Here is a 26895-nt window from a genome sequence, read left to right on the forward strand (position 1 = left end):
CTAAATAGACATTTCTCCAAAGAAGATATACAATTGCCAAGAAACACATGAAAGGATGCTCAACATCACTAATTGTTAGAGAAATGCAAATCAAAACTACAATGAGGTATCAGGCTTTCTATTCTGTACCATTGATCCATATTTCTCTTTTTGTGCCAGTACCATACTGTCTTGATTACTGTAGCTTTGTGGTATAGTTTGAATTCGGGGAGCCTGATTCCTCCATGTCCGTTTTTCTTTCTCAAGATTGCTTTGGCTATTCAGAGTCTTTTGTGTTTCCATAGAAATTGTAAAATTTTCATTCTAATTCTGTGAAGAATGCCATTGGTAATTTGATAGGGATTGCATTGAATCTGTAGATTGCTTTGAAGAGTATAGTCATTTTCACAATATTGATTCTTCCTGTCCAGGAGCATGGTATATTTCTCCATCTGTTTGTGTCGTCTTTGACTTCTTTCATCAGTGTTTTATAGTTTTCTGAGTACAGGTCTTTTGCCTCCTTAGGTCGGTTTATTCCTAGGTATTTTATTCTTTCTGTTGTGATGGTAAATGGGATTGTTTCCTTAATTTCTCTTTCTGATCTTTCATTGTTAGGGTATAGGAATGAAAGAGATTTCTGTGCATTAATTTTGTATTCTGTAACTTTACCAAATTCACTGATTAGCTCTTGTAATTTTCTGGTGGCATCTTTAGGAATTTCTATATATAGTATCATGTCATCTGCAGACAGTGACAGTTTTACTTCTACTTTTGCAATTTGGATTCATTTTATTTCTTTTCCTCCTCTGATCGCTGTGGCTGGGACTTCCAAAAACTATGTTGAATTAGAGTGGTGAGAGTGGACATCCTTGTCTTGTTCCTGATCTTAGTGGAAATGCTTTCAGTTTTTCACCATTGAGAATGATGTTTGCTGTGGGTTTGTCATATATGGCCTTTATTACGTTTAGGTAGTTTCCCTGTATGTGCATTTTCTGGAGTTTTTATCATAAATGGGTGTTGAATTTTGTCAAAAGCTTTTTTTGCATTTATTGAGATGGTCATATGGTTTTTATTCCTTAACGTTTAATATGGTGTATCACATTGATTGATTTGAAAATATTGAAGAATCCTTGCATCCCTGGGAGAAATCCCACTTGATCATGGTGTATGATCCTTTTAATGTATTGTTGGCTTCTGTTTGCTAGTAGTTTGTTCAGGATTTTTGCATGTGTTCATCAGTGATATTGGTCTGTAATTTTCTTTTTTTGTAGTATCTTTGTCTGGTTTTGGTATCAGGATGATGGTGGTCTCATTGAATGAATTTGGTAGTGTTCCTCTCTCTGCAATTCTTTGGAAGAGATTGAGAAGGATAGGTGTTATCTGTTCTCTAAATGTTTGATAGGATTTGCCTGTCAAGCCATCTGGTCCTGGACTTTTTTGTTCATTGGAAAATGTTTAATTATACTTTCATTACTTGTGATAGATCTGTTTATATTTTCTAATTCTTCCTGGTTCAGTCGTGGAAAATTGTACCTTTCCAAGAATCTGTCCATTTTTTCCAGGTTGTCCATTATACTGGCATATAGTTGTTTGTAGTAGTCTCTTATAATCCTTTGTATTTCTGCAGTGTCAGTTGTAATTTCTCCTTTTTCATTTCCAATTTTATTAATTTGCATCCTCTCCCTTTTTTTCTTGACGAGTCTGGCTAAAGTTTTATCAATTTTGTTTATCGTCTCAAAGAACCAGCTTTTACTTTTATTGATCTTTGCTATTGTTTTTTTTGTTTCTATTTCATTTATTTCTGCTCTGATCTTTATGATTTCTTTCCTTCTACTGACTTTGGGTTTTTGTTGTTCTTCCTTATCTAGTGGCTTTAAGTGTAAGGTTAGATTGTATATTTGAGATTTTTCTTGTTTCTTGAGATGAAATTGAATTGCTGTAAACTTCCCTGTTAGAACTGCTTTTGCTACGTCCCATAGGTTTCAGGTCGTCATGTTTTCATTGTCATTTGATGCTAGATATTTTTTTATTTCCTCTTTGATTTCTTCAATGATCTTTTAGTTATTTAGCAGCACACTGTTTAGCCTCTATGTGTTTGTGTTCTTTACAGTTTTTTTCCTGAAATTGATTTCTAATCTCATAGAGTTGTGGTTGGAAAAGATGCTTGATATGATTTCAATTTTCTTAACTTTTCCGAGGCTTGCTTTGTGACCCATGATTTGATCTATCCTGGAGAATGTTCTATGTGCACTTGGGAAGAAAGTGTATTCTGCCCCTTTCAGGTAGAATGTACTATAAATACCAGTTAAATCTATCTTGTCTCTTGTGTCATTTAAAGCTTGTGTTACCTTATTTATTTTATGGCTGGATAATCTGTCCATTGGTGTATGTGGGGTGTTAAAGTCCCCCACTATTATTGTGTTACTGTCCAGTTCCCGTTTATGGCTGTTAGCATTTGTCTTATGTATTGAGGTGCTTCTGTGTTGGGTACATAAATATTTATAATTGTTATATCCTTCTTGGATTGATCCCTTGATTGTTATGTGGTGTCCTTCCTTACCTCTTGTAACAGTTTTTATTTTAAAGTGTATTTTATCTGATACGAGTATTGCTACTCCAGCTTTCTTTTGATTTCCATTTGCATGGAATATCTTTTGACATCCTCTCAGTTTCAGTCTGTATGTGTCCCTAGGTCTGAAGTGGGTCTCTTGTACATAGCATATTTAGGTCTTGTTTTTGTATTCAGCCAGCCAGTCTGTGTCTTTTGGTTGGAGCATTTAATCCATTTACACTTAAGGTGATTATCGATCTGTATGTTCCTGTTACCATTTTCTTAATTGTTTTGGGTTTGTTATTGTAAGTCTTTTCCATCTCTATGTACCCAACACAGAAGTTCCTTTAGCATTTGTTGTAAAGCTGGTTTGGTGGTGCTGAATTCTCTTAGCTTTTGCTTGTCTATAAAGCTTTTGATTTCTACATCGAATCTGAATGAGATTTTTGCTGGGTAGAGTAATCTTGGTTGTAGCTTTTTCCCTTTCATCACTTTAAATATATCCTGCCACTCCCTTCTGGCCTGCAGAGTTTCTGCCTAAAAATCAGCTTATAACCTTATGGGGCTTCTCTTGTATGTTATTTTTTGCTTTTCTCTTGCTGCTTTTTATATTTTTTCTTTGAATTTAATTTTTGTTAGTTTGATTAATATGTGTCTTGGTGTGTTTCTCTTAGGGTTTATCCTGTATGGGACTCTCTGTGCTTCCTGGACTTTGGTGGCTATTTCCTTTCCCATGTTAGCGAAGTTTTCAACTATAATCTCTTAAAATATTTTCTCAGACCCTTTCTTTTTTTCTTTTTTTTCTGGGACCTCTATTATTCAAATGTTGGTGTGTTTAGTGTTGTCCCATTGGTCTCTGAGACTGTCTTCAATTATTTTCATTCTTTTTTCTTTATTCTGCTCCTCGGCAGTTATTTCCACCATTCTATCTTCCAGCTCACTTACTCGTTCTTCTGCCTCAGTTATTCTGCTATTGATTCCTCCTCATGTATTTTTCATTTCAGTTATTGTATTGTTTATCTCTGTTTGTTTGTTCTTTAGTTCTTCTAGGTCCTTATTAAACATTTCTTGCATATTCTCGATCTCTGCTTCCATTCTGTTTTCAAGATCTTGGATCATCTTTACTATCGTTACTCTGAATTCTTTTTCAGGTAGGCTGCCTATTTCCTCTTCATTTATTTGGGCTTGTAGGTTTTTCCTTTGCTCCTTCATCTGTAACATATTTTTTTGTCATCTCATTTATTTTGATGGGTGCAGTGTGTTCCTGTCTTACTGTTTGTTTGGCCTGAGTCTTCTAGCACTGGAGTTTGTAGGCTATTGGGTAGAGCTGGGTCTTGTTGCCAAGCTGAGGACCTCTGGGTAACCTCACTGTGATTAACTTTCCCTGGGGTCTGAGGTTTTCTGTTAGTCCAGTGGTGAGGACTTGGTGCTCCCACCACAGGAGCTTAAGCCCAACACCCGGCCTGTGAACCAAGATCCTGCAGGCTCTGTGGGGTGGGGGGACAAAACAAAGGAGAAGAACAATAACAAAGAATAAAAAATAAGATAAGATTAGAAAACTAACATATGTTAGAAAAAATTTAAAAATAAACAACAACCAGAAGGTGAAACAGAACCACAATAGCAAAAAAGAGAAAAATAAAGGGCTGGAAAAGACCTTGGCTGTGGGGGTGGAGCTTGGGCGGGGATGGGGCTTGGGCAGAGGTGGAATTTAGGCAGTGGTGGGGTCTAGGTTTAGGACCCACTGCCCCTAAAAGGCCTTGGGGGGTTGGGGGTCGGGGCTTAGGCTCAGTGCAGCTGGAGGGGCCCCGGAGTACCTCCAGCCTTGGAGTGCAGATGATTAGGCCCAGGACCTCAGCAGGCTCACTGGGGCCCAAGTGGGCAGAGGAAGCACTAGCTGTGTTCCCCCCTACCGATCCTCTGATCCTGGAGGGTCCCTCCCTGTTCACCTCTACTCTTCCTCCCCACCCTCCCTCCCACACCACCAGGACTCACGCAGCGGAGGGGACCTTGGAGGGTGGGGCATGAGGCCTGGTACCCCAGCAAGCTCCCCGGGACCTGAGTGGGCAAGCGAAATGCTAGCCATGTTCTACCCCGATCTTCTTATCCCGGAGGGTCCCCCCCGTTTGCCTCTACTCTTCCTCCCCTTCCCCATCCCCCTAGGACCCACGCAGCTGGAGGGTGCCTCCGAGGGAAGAGGACCAGGCCTGGGAGCTCAGGAGGCTCACCAGGGCCCAAATAGGTGGGGGAAATGCCTACCTGCATTCCCCGCCAATCCTCCAATCCCAGAGGGTGCCTCCTTGTACGCCTCTACTATTCCTCCCCCCCTCCCACGCCCTTAGGACCTACGCGGCCAGAGGGGGCCTCGGAGGGTGGATAACCCTGTCCAGGACCCCTGCAGACTTCCCAGGGCTCAAGTGGGTGGGGGAAACGCCAGCCATGTTCCCCTCCAATCCTCCGAACCCCCGAGTGTCCCTCCAGGCATGAGAACCCCTCTCCTCCCCCAGCCACCCCTCAGGGGCTCTGGCCCTGTCTGGCCTCCACTTCTACTCCCCCCTTGCTCCACCCCCACATGCTACCTGTTCGCTCGGGGGTTCCTCTTTTCCCCTTGGGTGTTAAGGTCCCCCACCAGTGTCTGGTAGGTACCTTAGTTATGAGGAGACACGAACTCCACGTCCTCCTACTCTGCCATCTTGACTCCGCACCTCACTGCATGTTTTAAGTGTATTGCTAAAAACATATGTACAATGTTTGTGTGACAATTAAGTACAAGTGATAAAATGCATAGCCTACGAAGTGTTTCCCCATTAATATACCTCTGAGCCTCTTCTTGATATCTGATTAGTTTACCCCCAATGTGGAGAACTAGGGAGAAAAAAAAAAATAAAGAGGCCTAGCACTGAGAGACATAAATGGACCCAGAGCAGGCAACTGGGCCACTCTGACAATGTTAGAAAAATATATTGATTATCAGTGCCATTTATGGAAAGATTTGCAATCGAAAGTGGAAAATGATGGGAGGAATTTTCACATGTTGAGGTGTGGGGAAATCATTCTGGCTTGTACATGATTGAATTTGAACTTTTTGCTAATCAGAACGGCCTGTTTATGACCTATTAAACATGCATTGTACATTTGCTTCAGCCATTTAAAAAATTACATTAAAAAAATCAAAATGAAATAACTGTCATTCAGACATCCAAAATGGAACTAGGTGGCTGTTATGGGCGTGGATTTAGACACGTTCCTACATTACTGAAAACTTGAGTTCTCTAAACTTTATCAGACTTAAGGACATCATCAGCCATTTTCAAAACGATATATACTACCAGCTGCCAACTGCAACCTTATGGTCTCAATGTCTTCCTGTAGCTATGAAACCTTTCTCCTACTTTAAAAATAGTAATAGCAAATGAGACAGCTCAAGCTATAGCCTCCCAGCAAAAGTCTACTTGGTTACTAAATATATGTATAAAGAAAACACTCCAAAACTTATTTTTCTGGTTGCCACCTAAAATAGGAGGATTCGGGCTTCCCTGGTGGCGCAGTGTTTGAGAGTCCGCCTGCTGATGCAGGGGACACAGGTTCATGCCCTGGTCTGGGGAGATCCCACATGCCGCGGAGCGGCTAGGCCCATGAGCCGTGGCCGCTGAGCTTGCTTGTCCGGAGCCTGTGCTTCGCAACAGGAGAGGCCACAACAGTGAGAGGCCTGCGTACTGCAATAAATAAATAAATAAAAATAAAATAGGAGGACTCTTTTCAAAAATACTTCAAAGGTGTATTTTAATCATTATCTTCATTGTAATACATCTAATAATTTTCAAATGTCTGTCCAGATGCTATGACAAAGCAATCAAAGAGAGAGGTAATATTTTCTTAATACAAAATATCGATGTTAAGCTTGGAACTCAAGATTATTTCCAACTCTGTGTCCATTCCCCAAATTAGGCTTCTCCTGAAGTATGCCCACTTCAGCAGGAAGTAACCAGAGCGGTCATCACCCCACTCCCTCAAAAAGTTGGGGAAAATTGAAACAGAAATGGAATTAAAACTGAGTTCCTCTGCCAAATTTATGATTAACCTCTCAATCTAAAACTTTACTGCCTTTCTTGTTCCACACCTATTTCTCCTCAAGATTGAGGAGTATCAAAGAAAAAGGGGGATTGAAACCATGTACAAGCCCCTGTGTCCTTGTCTTTTGAGGTAAAATGCTGACTCAAGAGTTAATGATTGGGAAATGTGAAGATGTAGAAACAAAGAGTAGCTGTTGGACTGGGGAACTGGTAACAATTTAGACTATTATTCTGCCACATAGCAGAATCACCAAATTCACAGTTCCCTGAAAGATACAGGGGCTTGACACACATTCCTAAGTTGTTTTTACAGCAAGCAGACCCCTCCCCCCGCTGCAGTTGAAAACTGCTGACAAGAATAGACCCTAGACTCATTGAAACCAGAAGGTTGATGATGCTTGAAACTTCGCCTTGTTGCCAACCAGTCTGAGAATCGTCCGCAAGCTGTTCATGCTCTGCTCCTTGAACACTACTAAAATCCTCAGTATCCCCTCCAGGGGGTTCACACAGTCTTGAGGGCATTAGCCAGCTGTAGCCCCCTTTGTCTGGTGAAGCAATAAAAAGCTTCTCTTCTCTACTTCACGCAAAACTCTGTCCCCAAGTTTCTATTCAGCACTGGTGAACAGAGGCCGAGTTTCGACAACACTATCCCTGGTCCTCTGCCTGGTCCTCTGATAGACTCCAACTCATTGTCTGTACTCTCACATTAACTGTCAGTGTCTCTGCAAAGCACTTGGGACCCCACCTACCTTCCTCTGTGCATCTCTTGAAGCCAAGCAGATTCCTATCCCACTAGACGGTGATCTTCTAGACCAGAGTGCCTCACACTGTGATGCACAAGCAAATCCCAGGGTCGGGGGAGGGCTGATAAAAGTGCAGATTCTCCTTCAGTAGGCCTGTGCTGGGGCATGAGAGTCTGCATTTCTGACAAGCACTCAGGTCTTACCATTACATTTTATAGGGCAAGGGTCCAGCACCGATTCTCAAACTCCAGCACAAATACGAAGCACCTGGAGGGCTTGTTCATTTGGGTGCAACACCCCACCCCCACCCCCACCCCGAGACTTCCATTCTGCAGGTCTGAGTGTGGCACCTGAGAATCTTTATTTCCACCAAGCTCCCTGGTGATGCTGCTGCTGCTGGCCCACAGACCTGACCTTGAGTTAACACTATTTCCAGGCCTTGCCTAACTCATCTTTGAGACCCCTTAACTGACAGAGAAGGAGGGCATTTAATAGACATATGATAAATGAGATGGGAATGAATACCTGCATGCGCCAACCAGGTAATTAGAGCTTTTAGACAAGGTGGAGGAGGTAATGGGTACGTACATGTACATGTAATGGTCTGCAGGTTAGACTTGAGGTACAAAGGGTCATTATCAACCTCTTCATTCCTCCCTGCCTTCCCACCAGGCTCAGCCCACAATGAGCCAGTACCCAGTGCTTGTGGGTACTTGGTTCACGGAACTGCCATGGTCTAGTTAGCAGCCCTTGGCACCAGCTTTCGCAGTCTCAGTGGCCACATCCTGGGCTCTCTACCAGCAGGAACCACCCCAGAGACCCGTGTATTTGAGCAGGTTGTGGGGGAGAGGAAAGAGTCTGGGAGGAGATAACTTGTTCCCCTTTGTTCTTTGCCTCTCATATCCTGCCCCCCAGGGTCTGCTTCCTGCTAAGCAGTTCCCCAAGGCAGAAGAACTGCAGACAGGAGTTCTTCCCTGTGTCACCATTGCCCAGCCCTGTCCTGGGAGGCCAGGTAGAGGGGCTGTCTCCTGGTTTCACTGCAGAGAATCCACCTCCCATGTGACTGTTTTCTCACAAAACCTCTCAGATCTTCCTTGTTTCTAAAAACTGACAAAAGGAAGAGGCGACCCTTTTTTCTGTTAGGTGTCATCTTGCCTGGATGAGCTCAGCCGTCTCGTGGCTGTGAGCACAGCTGGTCTTAATGTGTTAGAAAGATGGAAAGATCCCTGGGTCCTGGATAAGCTGTAGAATGGTTATTAAAAAGCTCTGTAGCCATCCTGCCTCTGAACTTCTTGCGGTTTATCCATTCCAAAATGCTTATTCAGCACCTGCTATGTGGGGATACAGCAGTGAACAAAAGAGGGAACATTCCAGCCCTCGGGAAGTTGGCATTACATTGGAGGAAAACAGTGGACAATAAGTACATATTAAGTATATATATTTGTTAAATGTATATAAATATTTTATTTATATATAGCTTAGGTGGTAATAAGTAAATCTGGGAAGGGAGTCATTGATTTCTGAGGTGGGGGAGGAGGAGATTCAATTTTAATCAAGATGGTTAGAGAATACCTCCTGTGAAAGTAATGCACATGTATAGAAATGAAGGAGGTGAGGGAGCAGGCTTTCCAGGCATCTGGGGGAAGGGCATCTTGGCAGAGGAAACAGCAAATGTAAAGGCCCTGAGGTGGAAATGTACCTGGTGTGTTCAGGGACATCCTGGAAGCCAGTTTGGCTGGAGCAGAGTGAGCAAAGGGGAGTTGAAGTCAGAGAGGAGTTGAAGTCAGAGAGGGAATGAGGGCAGGTGGTGAACCACCTTGCAGGCCAGTGTAGGGACTTGGAAGAGGAGTGCCTGACTTGAAATAACTTTTGAAGAATCACTCTGACTGCTATATTGGAAAGAGACTAAGGCCTTGGGTGGTTTGGACCAAAGTGGTGCCAGTGGATTTAGCAGGAAAGGATTGGAGTCTTTATATATTTGAAAATGGAGTCAACAGATTTTGCAAAAAGATCACGTCAGGTTCAAAAGAGTAGAGTCAAGTGATACTCCAAGGTTTTGGTAGGTTCAGTGGAAAGGATGGAGCTGCCATTTACCTCTAGATATGGATAACAGTGGCAACAGAGAATTTGGGGGAAAGATCAGGAATTCAGTTTGAAATGCTTTTGAGAAACCCAAGTGGAGACATTGAGCAGAGTGTTGGGTATGAATCTGGATTGGGGGTGGGGGGGCTGGAGATGTACACTTGGGCGTCTTCAGCATGGATATGATGTTCAGAGCCATGAGAGAGATGGTGCCACCAAAGATGTGAGTGTAGATTGGGAAGAGGGGGGTTCAAGGACTGGGGCATGCCAAGGTTAAGAAGTTGGAACGTTGAGCAGAAACCAGCAGTGGGAACTGAGAAGGGGTTGCCTGTGAAACAAGAGAAAAACCAGGAGAGTGTGATGTCCTGCACACACGGAGGAAGAGTTTCAAGACGAGGGAGCTATAATGGTGTCAAGTGTGCTGAGCACTCAAGTCCAATGAGGCCTGAGAATTGACCATTGGATTTAGCCACATGGAGGTCACTGGTGACCCTGACAAAAGTGGTGGGGGTGGGGGAGGGGGAGAAGAGCCTGAGAAGAGTGGGTTCCAGAAACGGGTGGAGTGGAACTGGATGCAAATAAAGACAACTCTTAAGTATTGTAAAAAGCTGTGCAGAAAAGAATCAGTAATTAGAGATGAAAGTGTAATCAAGGGAGACTGTGCATGTTTACTTGTTTGTTTGTTTGCTTATTTATTTCAGATAGAAGTAAGAGCATGTGTATACTGATGGCAGTAATCCGGCAGAGCAGGGAAAACTGGTGATACAGGAGAAAATGACTAGAGCGATGTCCTCGTGCTAATGAGAGAGGATGAGATCCCGGGCAAAGTGGAAGAGGTGGACTTGGATGGGAGCCTGGAGAATCCATCCACACGGCAAGAGGGAAACAGGTAGAAGGACCAGGAAGGGGTGGGTGGGAAGAAGGGAGGTGGGATGTGTAAAAAGTCTCTTCTGATGCCTTCTGTTTTCTCAGTGATGTAGGGAATAAGGTCATCAGCTAAGATTGAGGGTGATGGAGGTGGTGTTAGAGGTTCAAGGAAAGGGTAGAAGGTGTGAAATAATGTCTAAGAGAGGGAAATGCAGTTGATGGGCATGAAGGACCCTTTGAATATGGCCACCACTAATTCAGAGCGATCCCAGTCAGTACCGTTGTGTGGTTTCCTCTGGCTGCATTCAACTTCACGGGTGCCAGTGGGGATTTGGATCTAACCAGGACTGGGATTTTGCATGGTGGACACAACAAGATCAGAAAAGAGTAAAGGCATTGAGGATGTATGTAAAGGAGGGACTGTAATGATGGCTCCTGGACTTTAAGATGATGGAAAGTAAGTGCATGAGGAGGCTGAGGGTCAGGAGAAAATTAAAATGCCAGTGGTTGCACTGGGGTCAAAGAACCATTGGAGGTGAGGTGCTAGAGGGATTGAGCAGTAAAGGTGGATGTGGGATCAGGGGCTGGGATACTGGGAACTGAGACAAGAAAGGCTACAGATGTTGGCGATGGTAAGATCCAGGGATTAGGGAGGATCACAGGAGTGAGTGGTTAAGGCTGAGGGAAGACAAGACCATTAGAGGAGAGGAATTCAAGGAACCCCTTTGCCTGGGAGCTAGAGGAAGCCTGTGCTTTTTGTAGAAGGTAAATGTGGCTTCAGAGTCCTTCCATCCTGGTACACATAGGCTTTTACAATGTGACTTTATTGCTCTTCCTAAAAGACAGATTCTGTTTCCTGATTCCCTTCTCTGTGGCTGGGCTCTGTGACTTGCTCTGACTGATAGACTGCAGCAGAAGTGATCCTATGTGACTTCTGAGGCTTTGCCTTAAGATGCTTTGCAGCTTCTGCTCATGCCTGAGACCATGATGCAGAAAGCCAGTCTGGCTGACTGGAAGATGAGAGCCACATGGAGAATTGAGGCACTCCAGTCGACAACCAGCACCCACTGTCAGATGTGAGAGTGAGGCTCTGTGGGAACACCTGCCTAATCCACACAATCATAGAACAATCTCGTTGTGACTATAAGCCCCCAAGTTTTGAGATTATTTATTAGGCTGCAAAGACAGAGATGTATGTGGATAGTGAAATCAAGAATTATTACAAGAGAACGTCAGAGAGTAGTACCAAACCAGAGCTAACATCCAGGTTTTTAGAAAATAATAGTTTTTATTCTTTTCATTTTTTGAGCTATTTTGAGTGATGCCTTGCTGTTTATTGTCGAAATGTCCAACGTATACAACTAGGTGTGAATAAAGAAAACCCTACTGCCCCCCAAAAAACCTTAAAATTCTCAGAGCTCCAGCACCTGCCTCTCATGGGTGACTTCCTGCTGTGGAGGGTAGGAAGGCTTCAGGGAGGAGGTGCCCTCTTGGGTGATCTGGGCAGGATGAGAGGGATCTGACGTGGACATGCCCAACACCCTCTTTCACTTTGGGACCTGACCCAGCACAAGGGGGCAGCTGAGCAGAACAGAGGGACTATTAGACCTTCCCTTTGGTTTGTCAGGTTGGGGGTTGTAGGATTCTGGGGGTGGGGGTGCAAGAGAGCCTGGGAGAAGCCAAGCCGGCGAGGAGAGGCAGAAACTAAGGAGATAGAAGAAATATGGAGTGAGGAAGGGTGGTGGGAAGAGAGGCTGGGGAAGGAAATTAGACAAGGAGGAATGGAGTAGGAGGGTAGGGTATGAAATGGGGTGGTGTGGAGGGGGCAGGGGTGAGCTATTGCCTAGGAGCCACTTGTGTCACCCAAAGGCCCTCTTGTTCATCTGTGGGACACTCACCGGTCGGGCTTCAGTGTCTGAATGTGGCCTAAGATCAGAAGCAACCTCCTTTGCCATGTAGCCAGACAGTGCGTCCCAGGATTAGGCAACAGAGAGATCTCCAAGGTCATGACACTGCCACCCCCTCTCTTCGAGATTAACTTACTGGTGTAACATTTGAACCTGAAAGATGTGCCTCATTGACAGGCAGGCTTCCTGCAGCCAAGGAGCCTGGCCTGACCCTGTCTTGGTTACACAGACAATAAGGTTTCTGGGATGTTGCCATTGTGACAGGAAAGGAGAAGCAGAAACAGGGCTGGGTCAGGATCAGATGTCATGGATGAGACGCAAACAGGAAGTCTGTGAGATCAAAGAGGAGAGGCCAGTGGGCCAGGTCATGGGGTTGACACTGGAGGGGTTGTTGAATTAAGGAATCAGAGTCCTAAACAAAGTCAAGGTCAGAATCTTGTGGTGTGTGCCTTACTGATACTCTGTTTCCACCACGTCAGGGGCCACAGGTCCTTTGTGGTGTTGGGGAAGAATCTCCTGGGTATGATGTTCAGTGACAGAAGCAAGATGGAAAACAACGTGTATCATGTGCTCCACCTGTATATAAAAAAAAAGGCTGTGTGTATGTGTGTGCACGTGTGTGTGTATGGTTTTTCTTTCCCACTATCAAATATTTTTTTCTTATTAGTCATCCATTTTATACACATCAGTGTATACATGTCAATCCCAATCTCCCAATTCATCACATCCCCACCCCCACCCCCCGCCGCTTTCCCCCCTTGGTGTCCATATGTTTTTTCTCTACTTCTGTGTCTCAATTTCTGCTCGGCAAACTGGTACATCTGTACCATTCTCTAGGTTCCACATGTATGTGTTAATATATGATATTTGTTTTTCTCTATTTGACCTACTTCACTCTGTATGACAGTCTCTAGGTCCATCCATGTTTCTACAAATGACCCAATTTCGTTCCTTTTTATGGCGGAGTAATATTCCATTGTATATATATACCACATCTTCTTTATCCATTCGTCTGTCGATGGGCATTTAGGTTGCTTCCATGACCTGGCTATTGTAAATAGTGGTGCAATGAACATTGGGGTGCATGTGTCTTTTCAAATTATGGTTTTCTCTGGGTATATGCCCAGTAGTGGGATTGCTGGATCATTCTATTTTTAATTCTTTAAGGAACCTCCATACTGTTCTCCATAGTGGCTGTATCAATTTAAATTCCCACCAACAGTGCAAGAGTGTTCCCTTTTCTCCATACCCTCTCCATCATTTGTTGTTTGTAGATTTTCTGATGATGCCCATTCTAACTGGTGTGAGGTGATACCTCATTGTAGTTTTGATTTGCATTTCTCTAATAATTAGTGATGTTGAGCAGCTTTTCATGTGCTTCTTGGCCATCTGTATGTCTTTCTTGGAGAAATATCTGTTTAGGTCTTCTGCCCATTTTTGGATTGGGTTGTTTTTTTTTTTTAATATTGAGCTATATGAGCTGTTAATATATTTTGGAGATTAATCCTTTGTCCACTGATTCATTTGCAAATATTTTCTCCCATTCTTAGGGTTGTCTTTTCATCTTGTTTATGGTTTCCTTTGCTGTGCAAAAGCTTTGAAGTTTCATTAGGTCCCATTTGTTTATTTTTGTTTTTATTTCCATTACTCTAGGAGGTGGATCAAAAAAGATCTTGCTGTGATTTATGTCATAGAGTGTTCTTCCTATGTTTTCCTCTAAGAGTTTTATAGTGTCCGGTCTCTAATCCGTTTTGAGTTTATTTTTGTGAATGGTGTTAGGGAGTGTTCTAATTTCATTCTTTTACATGTAGCTGTCCAGTTTTCCCAGCACCACTTATTGAAGAGACTGTCTTTTCTCCATTATATATCCTTGCCTCCTTTGTCATAGATTAGTTGACCATAGGTTCGTGGGTTTATCTCTGGGCTTTCTATACTGTTCCATTGATCTGTATTTCTGTTTTTGTGCCAGTACCATATTGTATTGATTACTGTAGCTTTGTAGTATAGTCTGAAGTCAGGGAGTCTCATTCCTCCAGCTCCTTTTTTTCCCTCAAGACTGCTTTGGCTATTTGGGGTCTCTTCTGTCTCCATACAAATTCTAAGACATTTTGTTCTAGTTCTGTATAAAATGCCATTGGTAATTTGATAGGGATTGCATTGAATCTGTAGATTGCTTTGGGTAGTATAGTCATTTTCACAATATTCATTCTTCCAACCCAAGAACATGGTATATCTCTCCATCTATTTGTATCATCTTTAATTTCTTTCATCAGTGTCTTATAGTTTTCTGCATACAGGTCTTTTGTCTCCCTAGGTAGGTTTATTCCTAGGTATTTTATTCTTTTTGTTGCAATGGTAAATGGGAGTGTTTCCTTAATTTCTCTTTCAGATTTTTCATCATTAGTGTATAGGAATGCCAAAGATTTCTGTGCATTAATTTTGTATCCTGCAACTTTACCAAATTTATTGATTAGCTCTAGTAGTTTTCTGGTGGCATTTTTAGGATTCTCTATGTATAGTATCATGTCATCTGCCAACAGTGACAAATTTACTTCTTCTTTTCCGATTTGGATTCCTTTTATTTCTTTTTCTTCTCTGATTGCCATGGCTAGGACTTCCAAAACTGTGTTGAATAATAGTGGTGAGAATGGACATCCTTGTCTTGTTCCTGATCTTAGAGGAAATGCTTTCAGTTTTTCACCATTGAGAATGATGTTTGCTGTGGGTTGGTCGTATATGGCCTTTATTATGTTGAGGTAGTTTCCCTCTATGCCCACTTTCTGGAGAGTTTTTATCATAAATGGGTGTTGAATTTTGTCAAAAGCTTTTTCTGCGTCTATTTAGATGATCATATGGTTTTCATTCTTCAGTTTGTTAATATGGTGTATCACATTGATTGATTTGCATATACTGAAGAATCCTTGCATCCCTGGGATAAATCCCACTTGATCATGGTGTATGATCCTTTTAATGTGTGGTTGGATTCTGTTTGCTAGTATTTTGTTGAGGATTTTTGCATCTATATTCATCAGTGATATTGGTCTGTAATTTTCTTTTTTTGTAGTATCTTTGTCTGGTTTTGGTATCAGGGTGATGGCGGCCTCATAGAATGAGTTTGGGAGTGTTCCTTCCTCAGCGATTTTTTGTAAGTTTGAGAAGGGTGGGTATTAGCTCTTCTCTAAATGTTTAATAGAATTCACCTGTGAAGCCATCTGGTCCTGGACTTTTGTTTGTTGGAAGATTTTTAATCACAGTTTCAATTTCATTACTTGTGATTGGTCTGTTCATATTTTCTGTTTCTTCCTGGTTCAGTCTTGGAAGGTTATACCTTTAAAGAATATGTCCATTTCTTCCAGGTTGTCCATTTTATTGGCATAGAGTTGCTTGTAGTAGTCTCTTAGGATGCTTTGTATTTCTGCGATGTCTGTTGTAAGTTCTCCTTTTTCATTTCTAATTTTATTGATTTGAGTTCTCTCCCTCTTTTTCTTGATGAGTCTGGTTAATGGTTTATCAATTTTGTTTATCTTCTCAAAGAACCAGCTGTTAGTTTTATTGATCTTTGCAATTGTTTTCTTTGTTTCTAATTCATGTATTTCTGCTCTGATCTTTATGATTTATTTCCTTCTGCTAACTTTGGGTTTTGTTTGTTCTTCTTTCTCTAGTTGCTTTAGGTGTAATGTTAGATTGTTTATTTGAGATTTTTCTTGTTTCTTGTTTCTTGTATTGCTATAAACTTCCCTCTTAGAACTGCTTTTGCTGCATCCCATAGGTTTTGGATCATCATCTTTTCATTGTCATTTGTCTCCAGGTATTTTTCGATTTCCTCTTGATTTCTTCAGTGATCTCTTGGTTATTTAGTAACGTATTGTTTAGCCTCTATGTGTTTGTGTTTTTGACGTTTTTTTCCCTGTAATTGATTTCTAATCTCATAGCGTTGTGGTCAGAAAGGATGCTTGATATGATTTAAATTTTCTTAAATTTACTGAGGCTTGATTTGTGACCCAAGATGTGATCTATCCTGGAGAATGTTCCGTGCGCACTTGAGAAGAAAGTGTAATCTGCTGTTTTGAGATGGCATGTCCTATAAATATCAGTTAAATCTATCTGGTCTATTGTGTCATTTAAAGCTTGTGTTTCCTTATTAATTTTCTGTTTGGATGATCTGCCCATTGGTGTAAGTGAGGTGTTAAAGTCCCCCACTATTATTGTGTTACTGTCGATTTCCTCTATTAGAGCTGTTAGCAGTTGCCTTAGGTATTGAAGTGCTCCTATGTTGGGTGCATGTATATTTATAATTGTTACATCTTCTTCTTGGATTGATCCCTTGATCATTACATAGTGTCCTTCCTTGTCTCTTGTAGCTTCTTTATTTGAAAGTCTATTTTACCTGATATGAGTATTGCTACTCCAGCTTTCTTTTGATTTCCATTTGCATGGAATATCTTCTTCCATCCCCTCACTTTCAGTCTGTATGTGTCCCTAGGTCTGAAGTGGGTCTCTTGTAGACAGCATATATATGGGTCTTGTTTTTGTATCCATTCAGCAAGCCTTTGTCTTTTGGTTGGAGCATTTAATCCATTCATGTTTAAGGTAATTATTGATATGTATGTTCCTATTACCATTTTCTTAATTGTTTTGGGTTTGTTTTTGTAGGTCCTTTTCTTCTCTTGTGTTTCCCACTGAGAGAAGTTCCTTTAGCCTTTGTTGTAGAGCTGGTTTGGTGGTGCTGAATTCTCTTAGCTTTTGCTTGTCTGTAAAGCTTTTGATTTCTACATCGAATCTGAATGAGATCCTTGCCGGATAGAGTCATCTTGGTTGTAGGTTCTTCTCTTTCATTACTTTAAGTATATCATGCCACTCCCTTCTGGCTTGTAGCGTTTCTGCTGAGAAATCAGCTGTTTACCTTATGGGAGTTCCCTTGTATGTTGTCATTTTTCCCTTGCTGCTTTCAATAATTTTTCTTTGTCTTTAATTTTTGCCAGTTTGATTACTATGTGTCTCAGCGTGTTTCTTCTTGGGTTTATCCTGTATGGGACTCTCTGCGCCTCCTGGACTTGGGTGACTATTTCCTTTCCCATGTTAGGGAAGTTTTTGACTATAATCTCTTCAAATATTTTCTTGGGTCCTTTCTCTCTCTCTTCTCCTTCTTGGACCCCTGTAATGCGAATGTTGTTTTGTTTAATGTTGTCCCAGAGGGCTCTTAGGCTGTCTTCATTTCTTTTCATTCTTTTCTCTTTATTCTGTTCTGCAGCAGTGAATTCCACCATTCTGTCTTCCAGGTCACTTATCTGTTCTTCTGCCTCAGTTATTCTGCTATTGATTCCTTCTAGTGTAATTTTCATTTCAGTTATTGTATTGTTCATCTCTGTTTGTTTGTTCTTTAATTCTTCTAGGTCTTCGTTAAACATTTCTTGCATCTTCTCAATCTTTTCCTCCATTCTTTTTCCGAGGTCCTGTATCATGTTCGCTGTCATTATTCTGAATTCTTTTTCTGGAAGGTTGCCTATCTCCACTTCATTAAGTTGTTTTTCTGGGGTTTTATCTTGTTCTTTCATCTGGTACATAGCCCTCTGCCTTTTCATCTTGTTTGTTTTTCTGTGAATGTGGTTTTTGTTCCACAGGCTGCAGGATTGTAGTTCTTCTTGTTTCTGCTGTCTGCCCTCTGGTGGATGAGGCTACCTAAGAGGCCTGTGGAAGCTTCCTGATAGGAGGGACTGGTGGTGGGTAGAGCTGGCTGTTGCTCTGGTGGGCAGAGCTCAGTAAAACTTTAATCCACTTGTCTGTTGTTGGATGGGGCTGGGTTCCTTCCCTGTTGGTTGTTTGGCCTGAGGTGATGCAACACTGGAGCCTACCTGGGCTCTTTGATGGGGCTAATGGCAGACTCTGGGAGGGCTCAGACCAAGGAGTACTTCCCAGAACTTCTGCTGCCAGTGTCCTTGTCCCTTGTTGAGCCACAGCTGCTCCCCGCCTCTGTAGGAGACCCTCCAACACTAGCAGGTAGGTCTGGTTCAGTCTCCTATGGGGCCACTGCTCCTTCCCCTGGGTTCCGATGTGCAGACTGCTTTGTGTGTGCCCTCCAAGAGTGCAGTCTCTGTTTCCCCAAGTCCTGCTGAAGTCCTACAATCAAATCCCGTTAGCCCTCAAAGTCTGATTCTCTAGGAATTCCTTCTCCCGTTGCCAGACCCCCAGGTTGGGGAGCCTGATGTGTGGCTCAGAACCTTCACTCCAGTGGTGCACTGCTGTGGTATAAGTGTTCTCCAGTTTGTGAGTCACCCACCCAGCAGTTATGGGGTTTGATTTTATTGTGATAGCACCCCTCCTACCGTCTCATTGCAGCTTCTCCTTTGTCTTTGCATGTGGGGTGTCTATTTTGGTGAGTTCCAGTGTCTTTCCTGTTGATGATTGTTCAGCAGTTAGTTGTGATTCTGGTGCTCTCGAAAGAGGGAGTGAGAGCATGTCCTTCTACTCCACCATCTAGAACCAGTCTCCGTGTGTGTCTATGTTTGCATTAAGAAGTTTGCCTCTCACCCTCGAAAGGCCATAGGTGCCCTGGGTGTGGGTGTCAGGAAGAGGAAACAGAATGGGCCACTGAGCAGCCTCTTGTTTTGGCCTCTAGCTGAAAGCAAAAGAAGTCTTCCCAGGTCACATCAGGTCCAGCCAAGCTCTCCTAGAGAGAAATTATATAAAACTCTGAGCCACAGGCCTGGCAGAAATCCAGATCCATGTTCCCAAACATTTATGTGGAGGGTGTGTTAAAACACAGAATTTCTGATTCAGTGGGTCCAGGATGGGAGCGCAGAATTTGCATCACTAGCAGGTTCTCGGAGGTGCTGATGCTCTTGGTCCAGGGTCCTCACCCTGAGAACCTCTGCTCTGGAGGGCTCCCTCACCCCCTCCCACCACCCAGATGCACCCATCCTTGGCCCTGGGTACTTCCCAGGCCTTACTGTAGTGACTTGCTTAATTGTCTGTGATCTCTCGAAGAATGGCATGTGCCTCTCTTGGTCACTGCTGTATCTATAGCACCTAACACAGTGCCTGGCACATCAGGGGTACTCAATCAGTATTTGTTAAATGAACAAGTACATTTGCCTGCATGTCCTCTCTGTGGCATGGGTCCTGCAGAAGCCTAACACAGAGCTGAAAGGCCAGTCAAGGACTGACCATGTCTCTTTCCTTAGACTTGACCAAGGAAGAGGCGGGCCTCGCAAACCTGTGTTGTCTGGAAACTCATCTGGCAGCAAAGTACTACAAATAGGCAGATGCAGACCTCCCATTGACTACCACTGGGGGCAGGGCTGAGAGATGATCAATTCAGCAGAATCCTGTAGTGGGGCAGGGGCTGGGTGTTTAGCTGTGCTGACACTAGCTGGCACGCATCGGAATTTCCTGGGCACCATTCAGTGTCCCTGACCACACATGTCAACATGCACCTCTACATGTTGTAGGCTGTTTCCTGAAAATACAAGACTCCCTGCTTGTGGAGCAAGCTTGACCAACGTGCAGGCAGACTGGAAGTCAGAATACCCCAAGAAGCAGTCCTCAACCAGCAGTGAGTGGGTAGAGATTTGATGGACACATGCTCAGTTTCCTCACCCCTCCCGCCGCCCCAAAGTTGGGATGACTCTGAGGGGTGTCCTAAGTTCCCTAGTAGGACCAAGCTCCTGGCTCACAGCGGCACTGGCTCTCTAACACCCTCTTCATTGGCTCCTTCCCTTCCCATCCCACTTTCCCCTCCCCTGCAGTGTTTCCTGGGATCCCCTGCAGACACATTACTGGAATCTGCATCAGGGTTCGAACCTGAGAGATTCTAAAGTAAGACAGGCATTTTTAATGTCTTCAGCAGCACACCGAATCATGCATTCAGATATGTGTGTGTGTGTGTGTGTGTGTGTGTCTTCATTTAATCCTCTCTATGAAGTAAGTATTATTAGCTTTGTTTTACAGAAGAGGAAAGAGACACTCAAGAGAATAAATAAATTACACACCCAAAGTCAGTAAAAGGTGGACCTGGGATCTGAATGCAGGACTGTCTGATATGTGAGGCCCATCACTGGTGCTCCCCTCACGCCCTGTTTTTTGTATCAGGCGGCAGGTTCCAGGCTCACCCATAGCTGTCTGTCAGTCTAGTTACTTTCTGCCTCCTGCTTCCTCCATCTCTCGAAGACGGGCTGCCGAAGAAGGAAGACCCAACCCCAGAAGACTCACAGAATATTGTACTGAAGGGCCCACTGTCACCTCGTCCGAAGTCTTCATTTTACAGATGAGGGAACTGAGCCTTGAGGGACAAGTGACATTTTCAAAACACATTCACATTTGTGGTTTCTGAAATGGGCACTTTTGCAGCAATCCTGTGGGGAAGGTTCGAGCACCCCCATTTTACAGAGAAGGAAATGGAAACCCAGAGAGGCACAAGCACAGTGGCAGCAGGAGCTGGTAACTGTGGGGAGAATCCTGACAAGCCTCGTGCGTCAGCCATTTATCCTGGCGCCAGGCACTCTGTGACACTTTTCATGTCCAAGCTGACCTCATGCATCCTCCTCTGAGTATAAGTATTCAGTGTTCTTCTTTGATGGAGTGGTATCCAAGGCTTCAAAAGACACAGTGATCCGTCCACGTCTCAAGCAGAGAGCTTGGGCCACTGCGTAAACCAGGAACCCAGCATCAGAAAGGGACAGCCGAAACCCAGCCAGCAGACCTGTATTCACTCCAGGCTGGAGTCTCCTCGTAGTAAAACCGCTCTGTGGGGCTGTGGGGTAGAGACCGGGGAGCAGTCACTGGCACAGGCACGTAGGGGTGCCAAAGAGAAGCGGCTTCCTGCCTCTCTCAGGCTGAATGAGCCAGATCATTTTGAGGAACAGGACCCAGGCTTCCTGTTTAAATCCTTCTTTTGCAACCTTAAAAAAAAAAAGACTACTAAGTGAGGGCAGGAACTCTGTGCCCTGCCCCCGCACCATACACATTCCCACTCTTCTGTTTGCTTCACCAAGTTCCAGGAACACCTCATTGCCACCCACCCCACCCTGCTCAACTCCACCCAGTCCCCTTAAGGCAGAGAGCCCAAAGGAGAAGTGAAGCTGAGTGAGCAGAAGAATACCTCAGAGTGCATTTGGCCTTCAGGAACTGTCCACCAGTCGGTGTTGTGGCCATTCATGGACACCCAATGGTACAAGAAAGAAGAACGTTGTCCCCTTCTTGTTCTGAAAGACTGAGACCTCAAATTCTATCTCCATCATCACACAGGAAGCTGAGAACTTCTGACTCAGTCAGGACCTTGACCTTGAATTCATAAAGATTCTAAAAGCTCCAGAGACAAACGCTTCATGGACACAGTCCCCTGAAACCAGTGTAAGTGGCACTTGTCTTTTCTGTTCATCAGTCACTGTTGAGGGCAGTGTTGTTTGCATGTGGCCAGGTTGGACTGTAGTCCTTCTCCCATTGCAGGAGAAGACTTGTTTACCTGGCTGTCTCCTCAAAGGTGGGGAATTCTTCGAAGGCCAGGCAAATGTGTAAGTCACCCACCCATGCACCTGTAAGGCAGTGAATTGTATAGCAATACTGAGGATGGAAGGGTTTATAAGACTGGGTGCTCAGATGTAAAATAGGCTGTTCTTTTTGTTTTGGGGGGTGTTGTTTTTGCTAAAACAGGATTAAGTCAGCCCAGTATTAAGGGACAGGAGGCACTTTCTCTGGAAAGCTATTCAAGACACTGACAGTTGCCAAATTTCCCCACGTAAACAAAACCCAAACGTGGGGTAAGAAGAAATTGTAGCAAAAGGGAAGTATTAATTAGAAAAACTTTGCAGTTGCAAGGACGATTTGATACTGAGACAATTTCTTAAGAAGACTAGACCCAGGGATCCTCAAAATCAGGACTGTGGGATGTCTTTGGAGGAGGTAGGATTTTACCTACGGGAAGGCAGGGAGCTGGCCAGGTGGCCTCCTGGGAGGCATCCATTCTGTTCTAACAAAGAGGCAGGTCAGAATTTGGTTCTGAAAACACAGGGACATGGGGGCACTTGGAGGTATTTACTTCAACCTTTCCTCCTTTAAATCTGGAGGGTCCCAAACTTTCAGAATTAGAAATTCCCAGAAGTTTGCATAGCCTGCCCGCAGGCTGTGTGCCACTCACTGACCCTTTAGCTGGCTCACAGGACAACTCTAGGCTCTTCAGACTGCAGGGCATTGACGTGCTAGTAAATGTTTAATAGCTGACTCTCCTGAAAAAGTGCCCCGATATCTAGTGTTTCCTGATTTCCATGTGTAAAATATTCCCATTCTAGTTGACTCCAAGCTACCAACATGCTGAATGCAGAGTTGGGAAGAGGTACACACTGCTGGCTCTTATGAATTAGTGTAAGGCACCTCCTGCACGCCACCAGGCCAGGGTGTCTTCTACCATCACAGACTGCCCTTTGTCTGTTCAGAGACTTCCCCAACTCCGAGGTTAAAGGATGCTGGCACTGGAAAGTTCCAGGCTGCAGGGCTGCAGCTGAGCACTAGTGCAGTGACCTGGGGCAGACTTTTGTAGCAGACTGCAGCAGGGCTGGCACATGGCATGGCAACATGCTCCTTTGGTCTCTCCTGCAAGGCCTTACTGCAGCCCATCTCCCTTTAGGAGCAACATACTCTGGAGCTGTTGCCTGGTGCCTGACAAGTTGGGGAAATAGTGAATGGAGTTGGAGGTGGGGAGTGGTATGAAGGTGACTGTCTGTTCAAATGGCACCTGACAGTGCTGACTCAGTTTGCCTTCACCTTTGCCAAAATTCCCCAGAAACTGGGCTCACGGGCTCAGCCTTGCACCCCTTGCTCACCGTGCTACCTGCTGCTAACACTGTAAACCTGGCCGCTCACCCGCAAGTGCTGACTGCCAAGCGGAGCTGTCCGCACTGGCAGCGGCAGCAAAAATCAGAAATTGCCAACACAGCCTGTTTAGTGACTGGCAGCTTAGGTTTCTCCAGAAAGAGGCTTGACGGGGATATGCAAGTTCAGAGATGGTGGAGTGAGCCATAGGGATGGATTTGATGGGAAATGACAGTCCCCCAGCCGGGTGCCCAACAACCCGCCCCCTCCCTCCCCCCCCCCCCCGCAGCCCCATGTGCCTTAATCTCCGAATGCCACCGCAGAAATGTGAATTTTGTGAGCAGGAAACATTCATTAAGCACTGTAGAAGGAAGAGCACTGGAGACTCCAGCTTCAAGATGGGAGTTATGATGTAGGTTCCACTCACTTTACTGATTGGTGTTTAGGTCAAATCAATTTAGATTGATGGCCACATTTTGGAAATTTCAAAGTGTAGCACAGATGGAAGGGACTGTCACTGTCAGGCAGGATTCATCTTCCAGATTAACTACAGAGAGACCTGGTAGTGAGTGGGGTACATTGGCCAGAATAGGATTGAAGCCTGAGACATTCCTGGTGGTGCTGGGCCTCAGAACGGGACCCCTGCAGGAAAGGAGGTCCCCTAATATTTACTGAGGGCACGATAATTGCCAGGGGATGGCTCAGACATTGCCTTAGAGTAGCCCTGCACGGTAAGGCTTACTTTCCCACATTACAGATGAGGAATGGAGGCTCAGAGAGGTAGGTTAACTTATCCGAGGTCACAGAGCCGGTAGGTTACACCAAAGCCTGTGCTCCCTTTGTGGAGGCGTCTTCAATAAGTGATTGGAAAGGAGTGCTAAAAACAGGGTCTGGGGAAGTTCTACAAAGGCAAGCTATCTAGTGGTTTTTTGTTTGTTTTGTTTTGAGGCAACCCTGATTAAAAATATCTAAAAACTTATTTTAGGAGAATTCCAGCCTCTGTCTGGTCACTGTATGACACTTCCTGGCTTGAGGCTGTTCTGAGCCTTTCTTCCCCCAAAGCCCCGTCTTCTCCATACCATGTCACCCCATTCCTCCTAGCCTGTGCTTTCCTTGAATCCTCCTCATGGCTATCACAGGAGGTCTACAGTGTTACCTGGGTAACCTCAGAAGACCGTGTGACGTGGGCCAGGCTGGGCCCACTCTGGTGCCCTCAGTGTCCTCATCTGCTGAGGGATGGGTTGACCTTCTAGGATTTCACTGTGGCTGCACTATTGGTGTTTGGTATAGGGTAATTTTTACATTACAGGACATCCTTGGCCCTGCCTACCAAATGACAGTAGTGTCCCCCAGTCTTTGTGATGACCAAAAAAAAAAAAAATACACATTTTCATGTGCCCCCAGGGCACTGTATCACCTCTGGCTGAGAATCTTTTTAGCCCCAAATGCCATAAAGATCCATTTGTAAGTTTTTGACTCTCAGTGTTGACTATTTTCCTTCCCAGCATCCCTCTGGGGACACCATGGTTCAGAGTCAGTGCTTGTGATTGGGGGCAGGAGAGCCACGTGGTTTCAGGAATGGGCCTGAGAGTGGTACACACCTGTGTTTGAGCTCCAGCTCTTGTTCTCACTACCTTTGTGTCCTAACTACTCCCAGTTTGTGTGTCATCACCTCTAAAATGGGGAACGATAATGGTACCCCCTCAAAGGTTGTTTAACACTAAGTCCAGGGCCCAGTTCATCGGAAGCACTGGGGAAGCATTGGTCATGAATGCTGTGGTGAGGCCTCCCTTTGTCTGCGCTGTCCATCCACTGGACTTTTCCTTCACAACACTCATTGCCAAAGCAATGAGTGATGTGTATACACCTTGTTTATTAATGTGTTAGACTACCAGTTGCATGAGGGCAGAGAGGAACTGGGTCTTCCTTGCTCAGCAGGGCATGGTACACAGTAGACACTCAGTAAACAGTTGCCAAGTGGTTAAAGACATATAATCACTGCCTTGTTCTTGTTATCCAGAACCCACTGCCTTTAATAGCAAAATAAACACGGAAACCATTTCCCTTGACCCGTGGGAGAAGCCAGGATGGAAACTTCCACTGCCCCAAAGGACTATGACATGACCACAGAATACGACTATGGAGACACAACCCCGTGCCAGAAGGTACAGGAGAGGGCCTTTGGGGCCCAGTTGCTTCCCCCCTTGTACTCAGTGGTATTTGTCATTGGCCTGATAGGCAACATCCTAGTGGTCCTGGTCCTCATGCAATACAAGAGGCTCAGAAGCATGACCAGCATCTACCTCCTCAACCTGGCCATGTCTGACCTGATCTTCCTCTTCACACTGCCCTTCTGGATTGACTACAAGCTGAAGGATAACTGGGTGTTTGGTGATCACATGTGTAAGTTGCTCTCTGGGCTCTATTTCATGGGCTTGTACAGCGAGATCTTCTTCATCATCCTGCTGACCATCGACAGGTACCTGGCCATTGTCCATGCTGTGTTTGCCCTGCGGGCTCGGACTGTCACCTTTGGTATCATCACCAGCATTGTCATCTGGGTCCTGGCCATCTTGGCTTCTGTCCCAGGCTTGTACTTTTCCAAGACCCAGTGGGAGTTCACTCACTACACCTGCAGTCTTCATTTTCCTCCTGAAAGCCTAAGAAAATGGAAGCAGTTCCAGGCTCTGAAACTGAACATCATGGGGCTGGTGTTACCTCTGTTGGTCATGGTCGTCTGCTACACGGGGATTATAAAGATTCTGCTCAGACGACCAAATGAGAAGAAGTCCAAAGCTGTGCGTCTGATTTTTGTCATCATGATCATCTTCTTTCTCTTTTGGACCCCGTACAATCTGACTGTGTTTGTTTCTGCTTTCCAAGACTCCCTGTTCACCCATGAGTGTGAGCAGAGCAGACAGCTGGACCTGGCCATACAGGTGACGGAGGTGATCGCCTACACACACTGTTGCATCAACCCTGTGATCTACGTTTTTGTAGGTGAAAGGTTCCGCAAGTATCTACGGCAGTTGTTCCATCAGCTGGTGGCCGTTCGCCTAGCTAAATGGCTCCCCTTCCTCTCCACGGAGAGGCTGGAGAGGGTCAGCTCCATGTCCCCCTCCACCGGGGAGCATGAACTCTCTGCTGGGTTCTGACTCAGGCCTCTGGAGGCTGACCCAGGACCCAACAAGAGTGACCTGCCTGGCATGCCGGCTGGGGAGGAGGCAGCTTGGGTGTCCTGGCCAGATTATGATGCCTGACGCAGATGGAATGGTAGCCACGTGGGGTTGAGGGAGCTCCAGGTGCTCCAGACCAAATCACCTCTGGGGCTTGAGTTTCCTCTGTGAACTTCCCTTTGGTAGAAAGGAGATGAATAAATGAAACGGGACATTCCAGAAGACTGGGACAAAGGATGACCAAGAAGGGCTTGGTCCCAAACAGGAATTCAGATTTGTGAACATTAACATTTGTAAACCAAACCACTGAGCATCTGCCACCCTTGCCCCGTCACCAGTGAACTTGGAAATAGTGATTTCCACAACGGACTCCTCTCTGAGCCAAGAGCCAATCAGGAGCTGGCAGCTGCCTCCACCCACCCACCCCGCTCCCACTGCAGGGTTTAGGCTCTTGGAAACCCTGATGAACCTAGGACTCGTGATGGAAGAACTTGACATCTAATGGGAAGTAGGACTGGGGAACTGCTTTTGGCAGTGGAACTAAGAAAGCCCTTGGATGGAATTTTTATATTCACTAAAATCGAACAATTCACACAGTGGGCTGGACACAGACGAAATGTATAAAATGCTGCACTTCTTGAAATAGCCAAGGAGCGGAGGAAGTCATTACTTCCATTTAGCATCCCTTTCTTTCTGAATATTTTTTCAGAATCT

The 26895-nt window shown here is 44.7% G+C and overlaps 1 protein-coding gene across 1 annotated transcript; it reads left to right on the top strand.

Annotated features, from left to right (window-relative positions):
• The first annotated feature begins 21352 nt into the window (after window positions 1-21352).
• LOC308623885 (C-C chemokine receptor type 1) lies at window positions 21353-26506 on the top strand. The gene is made up of 2 exons (XM_081246663.1): window positions 21353-21550; window positions 25026-26506. The coding sequence occupies exon 2, from the start codon at window positions 25093-25095 to the stop codon at window positions 26158-26160; it is 1068 nt and encodes a 355-aa protein (XP_081102789.1). The 5' UTR covers window positions 21353-21550; window positions 25026-25092; the 3' UTR covers window positions 26161-26506.
• The last annotated feature ends 389 nt before the right edge of the window (window positions 26507-26895 follow it).

Source organism: Mesoplodon bidens (assembly GCF_964165515.1).
Source record: "Mesoplodon bidens genome assembly, chromosome: 10".
Taxonomy (NCBI): Eukaryota; Metazoa; Chordata; class Mammalia; order Artiodactyla; family Ziphiidae; genus Mesoplodon; species Mesoplodon bidens.